Source organism: Nerophis ophidion, linkage group LG14, assembly GCF_033978795.1.
Source record: "Nerophis ophidion isolate RoL-2023_Sa linkage group LG14, RoL_Noph_v1.0, whole genome shotgun sequence".
Taxonomy (NCBI): domain Eukaryota; kingdom Metazoa; phylum Chordata; class Actinopteri; order Syngnathiformes; family Syngnathidae; genus Nerophis; species Nerophis ophidion.
Genome location: NC_084624.1, coordinates 45,481,842 through 45,499,425, shown reverse-complemented (window position 1 = coordinate 45,499,425; position 17,584 = coordinate 45,481,842). Strand labels below are relative to the sequence as shown.

Sequence of the window (17,584 nt, the reverse complement as noted above, 5' to 3'; positions counted from 1 at the left end):
CGCTTCTGCCAACCTAGTCACTGCCGTTGTGTCCTTGGGCAAGACACTTTACCCACAAGCTCCAAGTGCGACCCACACTGGTTAAAAAAAAAAAAGTAACTTATATACTGGGTTTCACTATGTAAAGCGCTTTGAGTCACTAGAGAAAAGCGCTATATAAATATAATTCAATTCACTTCACAACAATGTTACAAATATGCACCACACTGTGAACCCACACCAAACAAGAATGACAAACACATTTCACACCGGAACACAACATAGAAATGCAAGGCATACTTGGTCAACAGCCATACAGGTCACACTGAGGGTAACCGTATAAACAACTTTACACTCTTTCTAATATGCGCCACACTCTGAACCCACACCAAACAAGAATGACAAACACATTTCACACCGTAACACAACATAGAAAATACCCAGAAACCCTTGCAGCACTAACTCTTCCGGGATACTATAATATACACCTTTAGCTACCCCCAATCACGTAATACCTATGGCTTTTCCCGCACACAAATGAATGCAAGGCATACTTGGTCAACAGCCATACAGGTCACACTGAGGGTAACCGTATAAACAACTTTACACTCTTACTAATATGAACCACACTGTGAACCCACACCAAACAAGAATGACAAACACAATTTGCGCCGTAACACAACATAAAAAATACCCAGAACCCCTTGCAGCACTAACTCTTCCGGGACGCTACAATATACACCGTTAGCTACCCCCAATCACATAATACCTACAGCTTTTCCCACACACAAGTGAATGCAAGGCATACTTGTTCAACAGCCACACAGGTCACACTGAGGGTGCCCGTATAAACAACTTTAACACTCTTACTAATATGCGCCAAACTGTGAACCCACACCAAACAAGAATGACAAACACAATTTGCGCCGTAGCACAACATAAAAAATCCCCAGAACCCCTTGCAGCACTAACTCTCCCGGGACGTACAATATACACCTTCAGCTACTCCCCAATCACGTAATACCTACGGCTTTTCCCACACACACGTGAATGCAAAGCATACTTGGTCAACAGCCATACAGGTCACACTGAAGGTAACCGTATAAACAAATTTACACTCTTACTAATATGCGCCACACTGTGAACCCACACCAAACAAGAATGACAAACACATTTCACACCGTAACACAACATAAACAAAACAGAAAAAATCCCCAGAACCCCTTGCAGCACTAACTCTTCAGGGACGCTACAATATATACCCCTTAAAAAAAAACAACCCCGCCCACCTCAACCTCTTCATGTCTCTTATGGAGAGCATGTCCCAAATTCCAAGCTGCTTTTTTTGAGGCATGTTAAAAAAAATATATATGCACTTTGTGACCTCAACAATAAATATGGCAATAAGTGAACTTTTGAGTTAATTTATGTTGTAAAACTTTGTTACATTTGTTCACGCATCCAGTGGGGCATCACAACAAAATTAGTCATGATAATGTGTTCATTCCACGACTGTATATATCGTTATCGGTAATTAAAAGGCCTCCTGAAATGAGATGTTCTTATTTAAACGGGGATAGCAGGTCCATTCTATGTGTCATACTTGATCATTTTGTGATATTGTCATAATTTTGCTGAAATAATTTAGTAGAGAACATCGACGATAAAGTTCGCAACTTTTGGTCGCTAATAAAAAAGCCTTGCCTGTACCGGAAGTAGCAGACGATGTGCGCGTGACGTCACGGGTTGTGGAGCTCCTCACATCTGAACATTGTTTACAATCATGGCCACCAGCAGCGTGAGCGATTCAGACCGAGAAAGCGACGATTTCCCCTTTAATTTGGGCGAGGGTGAAAGATTCGTGGATGAGGAAAGTGAGAGTGAAGGACTAGAAAAAAAAAAGACTATACAGTGGGAGCAATTTAGATGTTATTAGACAAATTTACTAGGATCATTCTGGAATATCCTTTATCTGCTTATTGTGATACTAGTGTTTTAGTGGGCTTCACGGTGGCAGAGGGGTTAGTGCGTCTGCCTCACAATACGAAGGTCCTGCAGTCCTGGGTTCAAATCCAGGCTCGGGATCTTTCTGTGTGGAGTTTGCATGTTCTCCCCGTGAATGTGTGGGTTCCCTCCGGGTACTCCGGCTTCCTCCCACTTCCAAAGACATGCACCTGGGGATAGGTTGATTGGCAACACTACATGGTCCCTAATGTGTGAATGTTGTCTGTCTATCTGTGTTGCCCTGTTGGCGACTTGTCCAGGGTGTACACCGCCTTCCGCCCGATTGTAGCTGAGATAGGCGCCAGCGACCCCAAAAAAAGGGAATAAGAGGTAGAAAATGGATGGATGGATAGTGTTTTAGTGACACATACAACCTGAAGGTCGGCCCCGCACCTTTCTTCTTCAGCACCAGTCGACGGGTGGTGGCGATGCCCATCTCTGCCCTTCGCAAGGGACCCTCTTCGAAACACGATCTTTCGAAATGATCGCAGCATAATACACTGTACTTTGTGTGTGTGGTCCGATCCAACCGTGTTCGCTTGACCGCTCTGTTCCATAGTAAAGCTTCACAGTCATCTTTCGGGAACGTAAACAATGAAACGATGCAAACTCTCCGCTCATGTCTACGGTAAGAGCCGACTTATTGTCACCATTTTCTCACCGAAACCTGCCGGTTGACATGTGGTCGGGAACCATGTTCGCTTGACCGCTCTGTTCCATAGTGAAGCTTCACCGTCATCTTTCGGGAACGTAAACAATGAAACGATGCAAACTCTCCGCTCATGTCTACGGTAAGAGCCGACTTATTGTCACCATTTTCTCACCGAAACCTGCCGGTTGACATGTGGTCGGGAACCATGTTCGCTTGACCGCTCTGTTCCATAGTAAAGCTTCACAGTCATCTTTCGGGAACGTAAACAATGAAACGATGCAAACTCTCCGCTCATGTCTACGGTAAGAGCCGACTTATTGTCACCATTTTCTCACCGAAACCTGCCGGTTGACATGTGGTCGGGAACCATGTTCGCTTGACCGCTCTGTTCCATAGTGAAGCTTCACCGTCATCTTTCGGGAACGTAAACAATGAAACGATGCAAACTCTCCGCTCATGTCTACGGTAAGAGCCGACTTATTGTCACCATTTTCTCACCGAAACCTGCCGGTTGACATGTGGTCGGGAACCATGTTCGCTTGACCGCTCTGTTCCATAGTAAAGCTTCACCATCTGCTTTCGGGAATGTAAACAAGGAAACAACAGCTGTGTTTGTGTTGCTAAAGCTGGCCGCAATACACCGCTTCCCACCTACAGCTTTCTTCTTTGACGTCTCCATTATTCATTGGAGAAATTGCAAAAGATTCAGCAACACAGATTTTCAGCATACTGTGGAATTACGCGGTGAAAACAGACATAGCTGGAACAAAACGTCGTCTCCAATCCAGCAGGATACTTTAAAATTGCAATTTAGTAAACAAAAAAGGCCGTATTTGCATGTGTTGCAATGTTCATATTTCATCATTGATATATAAACAGAGGTGGGTAGAGTAGCCAGAAATTGTACTCAAGTAGGAGTACTGTTACTTTAGAGATGTATTACTCAAGTAAAAGTAAGGAGTAGTCACCCAAATATTGACTTGAGTAAAAGTAAAAAATATGTTGTGAAAAAACTACTCAAGTACTGAGTAACTGGTGAGTAACCTGTTTGTTTAATGATTACGGCAACAAATAATGCACAAAAACATAAAAATAGCAATGAGCAAATTCAGAGCCAGGAATATCTCTTAAGCAACTAAAACAATAATATATATTAAATAATAGTACATTAAAATAAAAAAATTAAGGCAAATTGAGCCATAATAACTTAACAGCACCATAGGCTATGTAGGCATTTATTGATTGATTGATTGAAACTTTTATTATTAGATTGCACAGTACAGTACATATTCCGTACAATTGACCACTAAATGGTAACACACCAATAAGTTTTTCAACGTTAATCAATTACTTAATAAATGACCAAGTCGAGGTGATCTACATCATATATACACACACACACATATCATATATATATATATATATATATATATATATATATATATATATAGTATATAAATATATAGTTTTTTATTTTGCCGTTTTTGTTGACATGTTAAAGGTGTTTTAATGAATATACATGCATGTTTAACATATAGATTCCTATCTTTCATGAAGACAAGAATATAAGTTGGTGTATTACCTGATTCTGATGACTCGCATTGATTGCAATCAGACAGTTTAGTGCTGATAATGTCCACGTTTTCAAATGGAGGAGAAAAAAAGTTCCTCCTTTCTGTCTAATACCACATGAAAGTCGTTGGTTTTTGGCATCTTATTTGTCCAGCTTCCATATTCGTTTTTATACACTTTACAAGAAATACATTGGCGGCAAACTCCGTAGCTTGCTAGCTTGTTTGAACTGGCTTTCGGAGACTCTTATTTTGTTAGCGCAGGCGCGATGGAGCGGCGCTTTTATTGTGAAGACAGGAAGTGTGCGATCAGTCTTTAGGCTTTTGACGGGAAGTATGGTTGAAATAAAAAGTGTCGTTTTTCCTTTACACTTTTGATTGATTGATTGAAAGTTTTATTAGTAGATTGCACAGTACAGTACATATTCCGCACAATTGACCACTAAATGGTAACACCCCAATAAGTTTTTCTACTTTTTTAGGTCGGATTCGACGTGTGACGGTCACGTGACCGCCTGGTTTTGTTTGATTGGTCCAACGTCACCAGTGACTGCATTTGATTGGTGAAAGGCAGGCATGCGTAGTTCCTACTTTGAATGCGTGTCTGACAAAATCAAAACAAACAAAGCGTGCATTAACAGATCCATCCATCCATCCATCTTCTTCCGCTTATCCGAGGTTGGGTCGCGGGGGCAACAGCCTAAGCAGGGAAACCCAGACTTCCCTCTCCCCAGCCACTTCGTCTAGCTCTTCCCGGGGATCCCGAGGCGTTCCCAGGCCAGCCGGGAGACATAGTCTTCCCAACGTGTCCTGGGTCTTCCCCGTGGCCTCCTACCGGTTGGACGTGCCCTAAACACCTCCCTAGGGAGGCGTTCGGGTGGCATCCTGACCAGATGCCCGAACCACCTCATCTGGCTCCTCTCGATGTGGAGGAGCAGCGGCTTTACTTTGAGTTCCTCCCGGATGGCAGAGCTTCTCACCCTATCTCTAAGGGAGAGACCTGGAAACTCATTTCAGCCGCTTACACCCGTGATCTTGTCCTTTCGGTCATGACCCCAAAGCTCATGACCATAGGTGAGGATGGGAACGCAGATCGACCGGTAAATTGAGAGCTTTACCTTCCGGCTCAGCTCCTTCTTCACCACAACGGATCGGTACAACGTCCGCATTACTGAAGACGCCGCACCGATCCGCCTGTCGATCTCACCATCCACTCTTCCCTCACTCGTGAACAAGACTCCTAGGTATGAGACTACCCAAAGCTCATGACCATAGGTGAGGATGAGAACGTAGATCGACCGGTGAATTGAGAGCTTTGCCTTCCGGCTCAGCTCCTTCTTCACCACAACGGATCGGTACAACGTCCGCATTACTGAAGACGCCGCACCGATCCACCTGTCGATCTCACGATCCACTCTTCCCTCACTCGTGAACAAGACTCCTGGGTATGAGACTACCCAAAGCTCATGACCATAGGTGAGGATGGGAACGTAGATCGACCGGTAAATTGAGAGCTTTGCCTTCCGGCTCAGCTCCTTCTTCACCACAATGGATCGATACAGAGTCCGCATTACTGAAGACAAACGCTTGTCGATCTCACCATCTACTCTTCCCTCACTCGTGAACAAGACTCCTGGGTATGAGACTACCCAAAGCTCATGACCATAGGTGAGGATGGGAGCGTAGATCGACCGGTAAATTGAGAGCTTTGACTTCCGGCTCAGCTCCTTCTTCACCACAACGGATCGATACAACGTCCGCATTACTGAAGACGCCACACCGATCCGCCTGTCGATCTCACCAACCACTCTTCCCTCACTCGTGAACAAGACTCCTGGGTATGAGACTACCCAAAGCTCATGACCATAGGTGAGGATGGGAACGTAGATCGACCGGTAAATTGAGAGCTTTGCCTTCCGGCTCAGCTCCTTCTTCACCACAACGGATCGATACAACGTCCGCATTACCGAAGACGCCGCACCGATCCGCCTGTCGATCTCACCATCCACTCTTCCCTCACTCAATCAATCAATCAATGTTTACTTATATAACCCTAAATCACTAGTGTCTCAAAGGGCTGCACAAACCACTACGACATCCTCGGTAGGCCCACATAAGGGCAAGGAAAACTCACACCCAGTGGGACGTCGGTGACAATGATGACTATGAGAACCTTGGAGAGGAGGAAAGCAATGGATGTCGAGCGGGTCTAACATGATACTGTGAAAGTTCAATCCACAATGGATCCAACACAGTCGCGAGAGTCCAGTCCAAAGCGGATCCAACACAGCAGCGAGAGTCCCGTTCACAGCGGAGCCAGCAGGAAACCATCCCAAGCGGAGGCGGATCAGCATCGCAGAGATGTCCCCAGCCGATACACAGGCGAGCAGTACATGGCCACCGGATCGGACCGGACCCCCTCCACAAGGGAGAGTGGGACATAGAAGAAAAAGAAAAGAAACGGCAGATCAACTGGTCTAAAAAGAGAGTCTATTTAAAGGCTAGAGTATACAAATGAGTTTTAAGGTGAGACTTAAATGCTTCTACTTGTGAACAAGACTCTGAGGAGTTTAACAGATCGATTAAAAAAAAAAAAGTAGTGAGTAACGAGCTGATTGTAGATAAATGGAGCGCAGTAAAAGTAGCGTTTCTTCTTTATAAATATACTCAAGTAAAAGTAAAACTATGTTGCATGAAAACTACTCTTAGAAGTACAATTTATCCCAAAAGTTACTCAAGTAGATGTAACGGAGTAAATGTAGCGTGTTACTACCCACCTCTGCATAGAAACTATCAGACTGCGTGGTCGCTAGTAGTGAGTTTCTGTAGGCCTTTATAGAGGCATTTAAGTAGAAGCATTTAAGTCTCATCTTAAAACTCATCTGTATACTCTAGCCTTTAAATAGACCTCCTTTTTAGACCAGTTGATCTGCCGCTTCTTTTCTTTCTCCTATGTCCCCCCCTCCCTTGTGGAGGGGGTCCGGTCCGATGACCATGGATGAAGTACTGGCTGTCCAGAGTCGAGACCCAGGATGGACCGCTCGTCGGGACCCAGGATGGACCGCTCGCCTGTGTATCGGTTGGGGACATCTCTACGCTGCTGATCCGCTTGAGATGGTTTCCTGTGGACGGGACTCTCACTGCTGTCTTGGAGCCACTATGGATTGAACTTTCACAGTATCATGTTAGACCCGCTCGACATCCATTGCTTTCGGTCCCCTAGAGGGGGGGGGTTGCCCACATCTGAGGTCCTCTCCAAGGTTTCTCATAGTCAGCATTGTCACTGGCGTCCCACTGGATGTGAATTCTCCCTGCCCACTGGGTGTGAGTTTTCCTTGCCCTTTTGTGGGTTCTTCCGAGGATGTTGTAGTCGTAAGGATTTGTGCAGTCCTTTGAGACATTTGTGATTTGGGGCTATATAAATAAACATTGATTGATTGATTTATATCGGCAAAAAAAGCCATTATCGGACATCTCTAAATATACGTTTTACGTGCTTTGTTCCAGAGGGGTTCACCTGCGTTCCCGCCAAGTTCGACTCAGCTTTAGTGGAAAGCGCCAACAAAGCGGACGTGGTCCAGACCGTGTCGGCCTGTGAGCTGAAGGAGAGCTGCTACCGGGGGTCCTACGTGGAGAACTACCATGAAGTCCTCCACCATGGCGACGGGGTCAAGGAGGAGAGACTCAAGGTCGGTTTCTGACAGGCAAAAAAAAAAAAAAAAAAACGAATCAGAATGAGTTACTGTTGTCTAGTCTCTACTGAAAAAAAAAAAGACTTGGTGGTCTCATTTGTAATTCTGGTCTTCACACGCTGTCTTGGCGCGCTCGTCAAGTCGGAGAGGAAAGGCTGCAGACGTTAATGAAGTAGTTTTATGCACGCAGACGGCTCTTTATCTACTTCCTATTCATTAGCATGCAATCTGCAAGCGGCTGGAAATGTTTATTAAACACATGTTTCAGATCTGATGACAGTCGGGTGTACATTGTTGCTCTTTTTAACACAATATATCCACTTTATCAGCAGTTGTGTCTCTTGCACACACAAAAAAACCCATTTAAAATAAAACGTATAAATGGCTCCTAAAGCAATGGTCCCCAACCTTTTTTTTATCCGCTTAATAATTTATCCCGCGGCCCGGTAGGGGGGATGTCCTTTTTTTTTCCTTTTTTTCGTTGTCATGAAAAAGGGAGGTTTTTGTGCTTGGTGCACTAATTGTAAGTGTATATTGTGTTTTTTATGTTGATTTAATATCCATCCATCCATTTTCAATATATGTATATATTCACAGACTATAATAACTTGAAGTAAAAAACATATGATTAAAAAACTATTACAAACAAAAAATTCTACAAAAAAAATAAAATAACTAAAAGCATTTTTTTTCTCATAATGTGTCAACTTTTTTCTTATAAAATTTCTCGTAAAATTATGACCTTTTTTATGTAAAATTATTTCTTTTTAAATGCAAAATGGTGACATTTGTCATAAAATTCTGACTTCTATCACAGTATTGCCAATTGTTTTCATTGTTAATAATTAAAATTGTTGGAGTAAAATTATGACTTTTGTCAAAATTTTGTCAGGTAAAACTCAGATTATCATACAATTGCCAAAATTTTAAGCTTTTCTTGTTAAATTGCGACTGTTACTGAGTAAAACTCCAACTTTTATCATAATATTGCGCAAATATTTTTGGTGTCAAATTTTGACTTGCGTTGAGTAAAATTACGACTTTTATTATAATACTGCAAAATTTCTACGCTTTTCTTGTGATATTGTGACCTTTTTATTGTGAAATTCCAACTAATTTTTCACAACAACCTTTTTTTATATTTGCATAGTATGTATATATTATTAGTGTTGTAAATACAAATCTTTATATATCTAGGGAATAAGCGGTAGAAAATGGATGGATGGATATATATCTAGAAAGGGTGGTTGAGTAAAATTAAGACTTTTATTATAATTCTGCAAAATTTTCTACGCTTTTCTTGTGATATTGTGACCTTTTTCTTGTGAAATTCCAACTCATTTTTCACAACAACCTTTTTTTATATTTGCATAGTATGTATATATTATTAATGTTGTAAATATAAATCTTTATATATCTAGACAGGGTGGTCCTGAAGAGGGAGGCATTTTTCAGAGGTCTCAAAAAGGTAAAAAATACAAGCGTGTGTGTGTGTGTGTGTGTGTGTGTGTGTGTGTGTGTGTGTGTGTGTGTGTTCAAAGGAGGACATTTTCAAACTGAATGGGACAAGCGGTAGAAAATGAATGGATGAATGGATGGACTGTGTGTCGGTTTTAAAAGTGCTCCCCCTCTGGCCAACATATGTAATAATAAGTGTGTGTAACACATTGAAATGCGCCCCCTTTGACCAAAATGTATTTAAAATAAAAAATATATATGTATATATTGACATACTATAATAACTTGAAGTAAAAAAAATATGATTAAAAAACGATTACAAACAAAAAATTCTACAAAAAAAATAAAATAACCAAAAGCATTTTTTTTTCTCATAATGTGTCAACTTTTTCTTATAAAATTGGGAACAATTCTTCATATTCCTTTTCTCGTACAATCATGACCTTTATGTAAAATTATTACTTTTTAAATGCAAAATGGTGACATTTGTCATAAAATTCTGACTTCTATCACAGTATTGCCAATTGTTTTCATTGTTAATAATTAAAATTGTTGGAGTAAAATTATGACTTTTGTCAAAATTTTGTCAGGTAAAACTCAGATTATTATACAATTGTGACTGTTATTGAGTAAAACTCCAACTTTTATCATAATATTGCGCAAATATTCAGTTTTTGGTGTCAAATTTTGACTGGCGTTGAGTAAAATTACGACTTTTATTATAATACTGCAAAATTTCTACGCTTTTCTTGTGATATTGTGACCTTTTTATTGTGAAATTCCAACTCATTTTTCACAACAACCTTTTTTTATATGTGCATAGTATGTATATATTATTAATGTTGTAAATACAAATCTTTATATATCTAGACAGGGTGGTCCTAAAGAGGGAGGCATTTTTCAGAGGTCTCAAAAAGGTAAAAAATACAAGCGTGTGTGTGTGTTTGTGCGTGTGTGTGTGTGTGTGTGTGTGTGTGTGTGTGTGTGTGTGTTCAAAGGAGGACATTTTCAAACTGAATGGGACAAGCGGTAGAAAATGAATGGATGAATGGATGGACTGTGTGTCGGTTTTAAAAGTGCTCCCCCTCTGGCCAACATATGTAATAATAAGTGTGTGTAAGACATTGAAATGCGCCCCCTTTGACCAAAATGTATTTCCAATAAAAAATATATATGTATATATTGACATATTATAATAACTTGTAGTAAATAATGAAGATTAAAAACCAATCATAAACAAAAAAATCAACAAAAAAATATAACTTTATTCTTATAAATTTGGGAACAATTTCTCATATTCTTTCTGTTTCTGTAATATAGCAATGTTTTCTTGTAAAATGATTACTTTTTTATGTAAAATTCTTAATTTTTAATGCAAAATGGTGACGTTTGTCATAAAATTGTGACACTTATCACAAAATTGCCAAAACATTTTCTTGTAAAATAGTGACATTTTTGGGAAAAAAAATGATGACCTTTGTCAACATTTTGCCAGGTAAAATTCAGATTATTATAAAATTGCCAGCATTTTAAGCTTTTCTTGTTAAATTGCGACTGTTATTGAGTAAAATTCCAACTTTTATCATAATATTGTGCAAATGTTTGGTTTTTCGTGTAAAATTTTGACTGGCGTTGAGTAAAATTGAGACTTCTTGTGATATTGTGACCTTTTTATTGTGAAATTCCAACACATTTTTCATAAAAAGCTTTTTTTATATGTGCATAGTATGTATATATTATTAATGTTGTAAATATAAATCTTTAAATATCTAGAAAGGGTGTGTGTGTGTGTGTGTGTGTGTGTGTATTCAAAGGAGGGAATTTTCAAATTGACCCCGAATGGGACAAGCGGTAGAAAAAATGAATGGATGGATAGATGGACTGTGTCTCGATTTTAAAAGTGCTCCCCCTCTGGCCAACATATGTAATAATAAGTGTGTGTAAGAAATTGAAATGCGCCCCCTTTGACCAAAATGTATTTAAAATAAAATATATACTGTATATGTGTATATCGACATACTATAATAACTTGCAGTAAATAATTAAAATTAAATACCAATTACAAACAAAAAATTCTCCCCCCCAAAAAATAAAATAACTAAAAGCATTTTTTCCCTTACAATTTGTCAACTTTTTTCTTATAAAATTGGGAACAATTTCTCATATTCTTTCTGTTTCTGTAATATTGCAATATTTTCTCGTAAAATGATTACTTTTTTTATGTAAAATTATTACTTTTTAACGCAAAATGGTGTCATTTGTCATCAAATTCTGACTCTTATCACAATATTGCCATTTTTTTTTCTTGTGAAATAGCGACATTTTTTTGAGTAAAATGATAACTTTTGTCAAAATTTTGCCAAGTAAAATTCCAATTATTATTATAAGCTTACAAACATTTTTTAAGTTTTAAAATTGTAACTTTTGTCAAATGCAGCTGAGATAGCCCCCCCTCAGCAACCCCGAACATGACAAGCGGTAGAAAATGGAATGACGGATGGACTTTTGTCAAGTAAAATTACGACACTTTTCATAAAATTGCCAACATTTTAAACATTTCTTGTTAAATTGCGACTGTTATTGAGTAAAATTCCAACTTTTATAATAAAATTGCGCAAATTGTCAGTTTTTCTCGTAACATTTTGACTTACGTTGAGTAAAATTGCGACTTTTATTATAATACTGCCAAAATTCTACATTTTTCTTGTGATATTGTGACCTTTTTCTTGTGAAATTTGAAATCATTTTTCACAACAAGCTTTTTTATATGTGCATAGTATGTATATATTATTAATGTTGTAAATATAAATCTTTATATATCTAGAAAGGGTGGTCCTAAAGAGGGAGGCATTTTTTAGAGGTCTCAAAAAGGGAACGATTTCTCATATTCTTTCTGTTTCTGTAATATTGCAATATTTTCTTGTAAAATTGTGACTTTTTTATGAAAATGTATTACTTTTTAATGCAAAATGGTGACATTTGTCATTAAGTTCCGACTTTTATCACAATATTGCCACATTTTTTTCTTGTAAAAGAGTTAAAAAAAATTAGTAAAATGATGACTTTTGTCAATATCTTGCCAGGTAAAATTCCAATAATTATTATAATATTGCCAAAATTGTAAAATTGTGACTTATGTCAAGTAAAATTATGACTCTTTTCATAAAATTGCCAACATTTCAAGCTTTTCTTGTTAAATTGCGACTGTTATTGAGTAAAATTCCAACTTTTATCATAATATTGCGCAAATGTTCAGTTTTTCTCGTAAAATTTTGACTTGAGTTGAGTAAAATTGCGACTTTTATTACAATACTGCCAAAATTCTACATTTTTCTTGTGATATTGTGACCTTTTTCTTGTGAAACTGAACTTGTTTTTCACAACAAGCTTTTTTAAAATTGGCATAGTATGTATATATTATTAATGTTGTAAATATAAATCTTTATATATCTAGAAAGGGTGGTCCTAAAGAGGGAGGCATTTTTTAGAGGTCTCAAAAAGGGAACAATTTCTCATATTCTTTCTGTTTCTGTAATATTGCAATATTTTCTCGTAAAATTGTTACTTTTTTATGAAAATGTATTACTTTTTATTGCAAAATGGTGAAATTTGTCATTAAATTCTGACTTTTATCACAATATTGCCACACTTTTTTCTTGTAAAATATTAAAAAAAATGTAGTAAAATGATGACTTTTGTCAATATGTTGCCAAGTAAAATTCCAATAATTATTATAATATTGCCAAAATTCTTAAATTGTAAAATTGTGACTTATGTCGAGTAAAATTACGACTTTTTTCATAAAATTGCCAACATTTCAAGCTTTTCTTGTTAAATTGCGACTGTTATTAAGTAAAATTCCAACTTTTATAATAATATTGCGCAAATGTTCAGTTTTTCTCGTAAAATTTTGACTTGCGTTGAGTAAAATTGCGACTTTTATTATAATACTGCCAAAATTATACATTTTTCTTGTGATATTGTGACCTTTTTCTTGTGAAATTTGAACTCATTTTTCACAACAAGCTATTTTATATGTGCATAGTATGTATATATTATTAATGTTGTAAATATAAATCTTTATATATCTAGAAAGGGTGGTCCTAAAGAGGGAGGCATTTTTTAGAGGTCTCAAAAAGGGAACAATTTCTTATATTCTTTCTGTTTCTGTAATATTGCAATATTTTCTCGTAAAATTGTTACTTTTATGAAAATGTATTACGTTTTAATGAAAAATGGTGACACATTTTTCATAAAATTCTGACTTTTATCACAATATTGCGACATTTTTTTCTTGTAAAAGAGTAAAAAAAATTAGTAAAATGATGACTTTTGTCAATATGTTGCCAGGTAAAATTCCAATAATTATTATAATATTGCCAACATTCTTAAATTGTAAAATTGTGACTTATGTCAAGTAAAATTACGACTTTTTTCATAAAATTGCCAACATTTCAAGCTTTTCTTGTTAAATTGCGACTATTAAGTAAAATTCCAACTTTTATAATAATATTGCGCAAATGTTCAGTTTTTCTCGTAAAATTTTGACTTGCGTTGAGTAAAATTGCGACTTTTATTATAATACTGCCAAAATTCTACATTTTTCTTGTGATATTGTGACCTTTTTCTTGTGAAATTTGAAATCATTTTCAACAACATGCTTTTTTTATATGTGCATAGTATGTATATATCATTAATGTTGTAAATATAAATCTTTATATATCTAGAAAGGGTGGTCCTAAAGAGGGAGGCATTTTTTAGAGGTCTCAAAAAGGGAACAATTTCTCATATTCTTTCTGTTTCTGTAATATTTCAAAATTTTCTCGAAAAATTGTGACTTTTTTATGAAAATGTTTTACTTTTTAATGCAAAATGGTGACATTTGTCATTAAATTCTGACTTTTATCACAATATTGCCACATTTTTTTCTTGTAAGAGTAAAAAAAAAAAAATTTGTAAAATGATGACTTTTGTCAATATGTTGCCTGGTAAAATTCCAATAAATATTATAATATTGCCAAAATTCTTAAATTGTAAAATTGAGATTTATGTCAAGTAAAATTACGACTTTTTTCATAAAATTGCCAACATTTCAAGCTTTTCTTGTTAAATTGCGACTGTTATTAAGTAAAATTCCAACTTTTAGAATAAAATTGCACAAATGTTCAGTTTTTCTTGTAAAATTTTGACTTGCGTTGAGTAAAATTGCGACTTTTATTATAATACTGCCAAAATTCTACATTTTTCTTGTGATATTGTGACCTTTTTCTTGTGAAATTTGAACTCATTTTTCACAACAAGCTTTTTTATATGTGCATAGTATGTATATATTATTAATGTTGTAAATATAAATCTTTATATATCTAGAAAGGGTGGTCCTAAAGAGGGAGGCATTTTTTAGAGGTCTCAAAAAGGGAACAATTTCTCATATTCTTTCTGTTTCTGTAATATTGCAATATTTTCTCGTAAAATTGTGACTTTTTTATAAAAATGTATTACTTTTTAATGCAAAATGGTGACATTTGTCATAAAATTCTGACTTTTATCACAATATTGCCACATTTTATTTCTTGTAAAAGAGTAAAAAAAAATAGCAAAATGATGACTTTTGTCAATATGTTGCCAGGTAAAATTCCAATAATTATTATAATATTGCCAAAATTCTTAAATTGTAAAATTGAGACTTATGTTCAGTAAAATTACGACCGTTTTCATAAAATTGCCAACATTTTAAACTTTTCTTGTTAAATAGCGACTGTTATTGAGTAAAATTCTAACTTTTATCATAATATTGCGCAAATGTTCAGTTTTTCATATGTATTTTGACTGGCGCTGAGGTAGCCCGTAAGGACCAGATGAGTCACCCGCTGGCCTGTTCTAAAAATAGCTCAAATAGCAGCACTTACCAGTGAGCTGCGTCTATTTTTTAAAATAGTATTTATTTACTAGCAAGCTGGTCTCGCTTTGCTCGACATTTTTAATTCTAAGAGAGACAAAACTCAAATAGAATTTAAAAAAATCCAAGAAAATATTTTAAAGACTTGGTCTTCACTTGTTTAAATAAATTCATTTATTTTTTTTATTTTGCTTCTTATAACTTTCAGAAAGGCAACTTTAGAGAAAAAATACAACCTTAAAAATGATTTTAGGATTTTTAAACACATATACCTTTTTACCTTTTAAATTCCTTCATCTTCTTTCCTGACAATTTAAATCAATGTTCAAGTATTTTTTATTTTTATTGTAAAGAATAATAAATACATTTGAATTAAATTCTTCATTTTAGCTTCTGTTTTTTCGACGAAGAATGTTTGTGAAATATTTCTTCAAACTTATGATTAAAATTCCCCAAAAATATTCCGGCAAAACTAAAAAATCTGTAGAATCAAAATTAAATCTTATTTCAAAGTATTTTTATTCCTTTTAAAATTTTTGTTCTGGAAAATCTAGAAGAAATAATGTTTTAGAAATATAGCTTGGTCCAATTTGTTATATATTCTAACAAAGTGCAGATTGGATTTTAACCTATTTAAAACATGTCATCAAAAATATATAATTATTGTGAGAAATCATTAAAATGATCAGTGTTTCCACAAAGATAAATATCATTAATAATTAATAATAACATAGAGTTAAAGGTAAATTGAGCAAATTGGCTATTTCTGGCGATTTATTTAAGTGTGTATCAAACTGGTAGCCCTTGGCATTAATCAGTACCCAAGAAGTAGCTCTTGGTTTCAAAAAGGTTTATGACCCCTGATCTAAATTCAATTTTTGGAGTTAAAAAAAAAAAAAAGAAAGAAAATTAAATCCTACCGCACGGCATTTGGTCACATGACCAAAATACCAGCATTAACGTCATGCCGATTGCACCAAGTGGGGTTTTTTACTGAAGCACAAGTGTGAACACGGCCTTAAGGCCTCTTGGGGTGTGTGGGAGGGCGGTGGGGGGGGGGATCCAGAACACAAATGGCTCCCCTGCAAGCACACAGGTGTCAAATCAAAGTGGCGGCCATGCGAAACGGCAGCTGGCCGCCGTGTCAATATTGGTGAGCTGACGGCTCCTCTCTCTTGTGTTGCTAATGTTGGGCAGGAAGTGGACGTGGGCAGATGTTTGGGAGGCTGCACCGCAGGAAACCGATGCCTTCTCAGGTACGTATGAGCACAGCTGCGACAACGCTGACCATCACCTAACAATTGTCTGTGAGCTCTGGCACCCTCTCACACACACACACACACACACACACACACACACAAACACACTTTAAAAGTTCCCCTCATGCACCAAATGTTCTTTGGTGGCCTCTGCACCTCCACAGCATTGGAAAAAGAAAAATATTTAGCATGGAATTGGATGGATTATGTGACTTAAAATGACCCGAAACCCTATACTACTTTTTCGGCAATAATTTAATGACTTTTTGGTTACTTTGTTCTTTCAAAACTGAAATACCAGTGTTTTTATTGCGTTGCACATGTATTAGTATTTGCTTTCAATTACCATTAAACAAGTATAAACTGCACCATAAATATACGCTTTATCATGTAATACAAATATATATATTTTATTTTCTGTAATTTTTTAGTATTGTATATACTGATCCATCCATCCATCTTCTTCCGCTTATCCGAGGTCGGGTCGCGGGGGCAACAGCCTAAGCAGGGAAACCCAGACTTCCCTCTCCCCAGCCACTTCGTCCAGCTCTTCCCGGGGGATCCCGAGGCGTTCCCAGGCCAGCCGGGAGACATAGTCTTCCCAACGTGTCCTGGGTCTTCCCCGTGGCCTCCTACCGGTTGGACGTGCCCTAAACACCTCCCTAGGGAGGCGTTCGGGTGGCATCCTGACCAGATGCCCGAACCACCTCATCTGGCTCCTCTCCATGTGGAGGAGCAGCGGCTTTACTTTGAGTTCCTCCCGGATGACAGAGCTTCTCACCCTATCTCTAAGGGAGAGACCTGGAAACTCATTTGGGCCGTTTGTACCCGTGATCTTGTCCTTACGGTCATGACCCAAAGCTCATGACCATAGGTGAGGATGGGAACGTAGATCGACCGGTAAATTGAGAGCTTTGCCTTCCGGCTCAGCTCCTTCTTCACCACAACAGATCGGTACAACGTCCGCATTACTGAAGACGCCGCACCGATCCGCCTGTCGATCTCACCATCCACTCTTCCCCCACTCGTGAACAAGACTCTGAAGTACTTGAACTCCTCCACTTGGGGCAGGG

The 17,584-nt window shown here is 37.3% G+C and overlaps 1 protein-coding gene and 1 long non-coding RNA gene across 2 annotated transcripts in view; one reads left to right on the top strand and one right to left on the bottom strand.

Moving 5' to 3' along the window:
* LOC133568748 (uncharacterized) overlaps positions 1–17,584 on the bottom strand; it is a 38,003-nt gene that overhangs the window by 1,804 nt on the left and 18,615 nt on the right. The window contains exon 3 of the long non-coding RNA XR_009809661.1: positions 7,724–7,903. This is a non-coding gene — a long non-coding RNA (uncharacterized LOC133568748). The remainder of the gene's footprint in view (positions 1–7,723; positions 7,904–17,584) is intronic.
* The window catches only part of pnhd (pinhead), a 45,428-nt gene that overhangs the window by 22,957 nt on the left and 4,887 nt on the right, over positions 1–17,584 (top strand). Inside the window, exons 5-6 of the mRNA XM_061920859.1 lie at positions 7,714–7,895; positions 16,450–16,508. Coding sequence (XP_061776843.1) covers positions 7,714–7,895; positions 16,450–16,508 — 241 coding nt within the window. The remainder of the gene's footprint in view (positions 1–7,713; positions 7,896–16,449; positions 16,509–17,584) is intronic.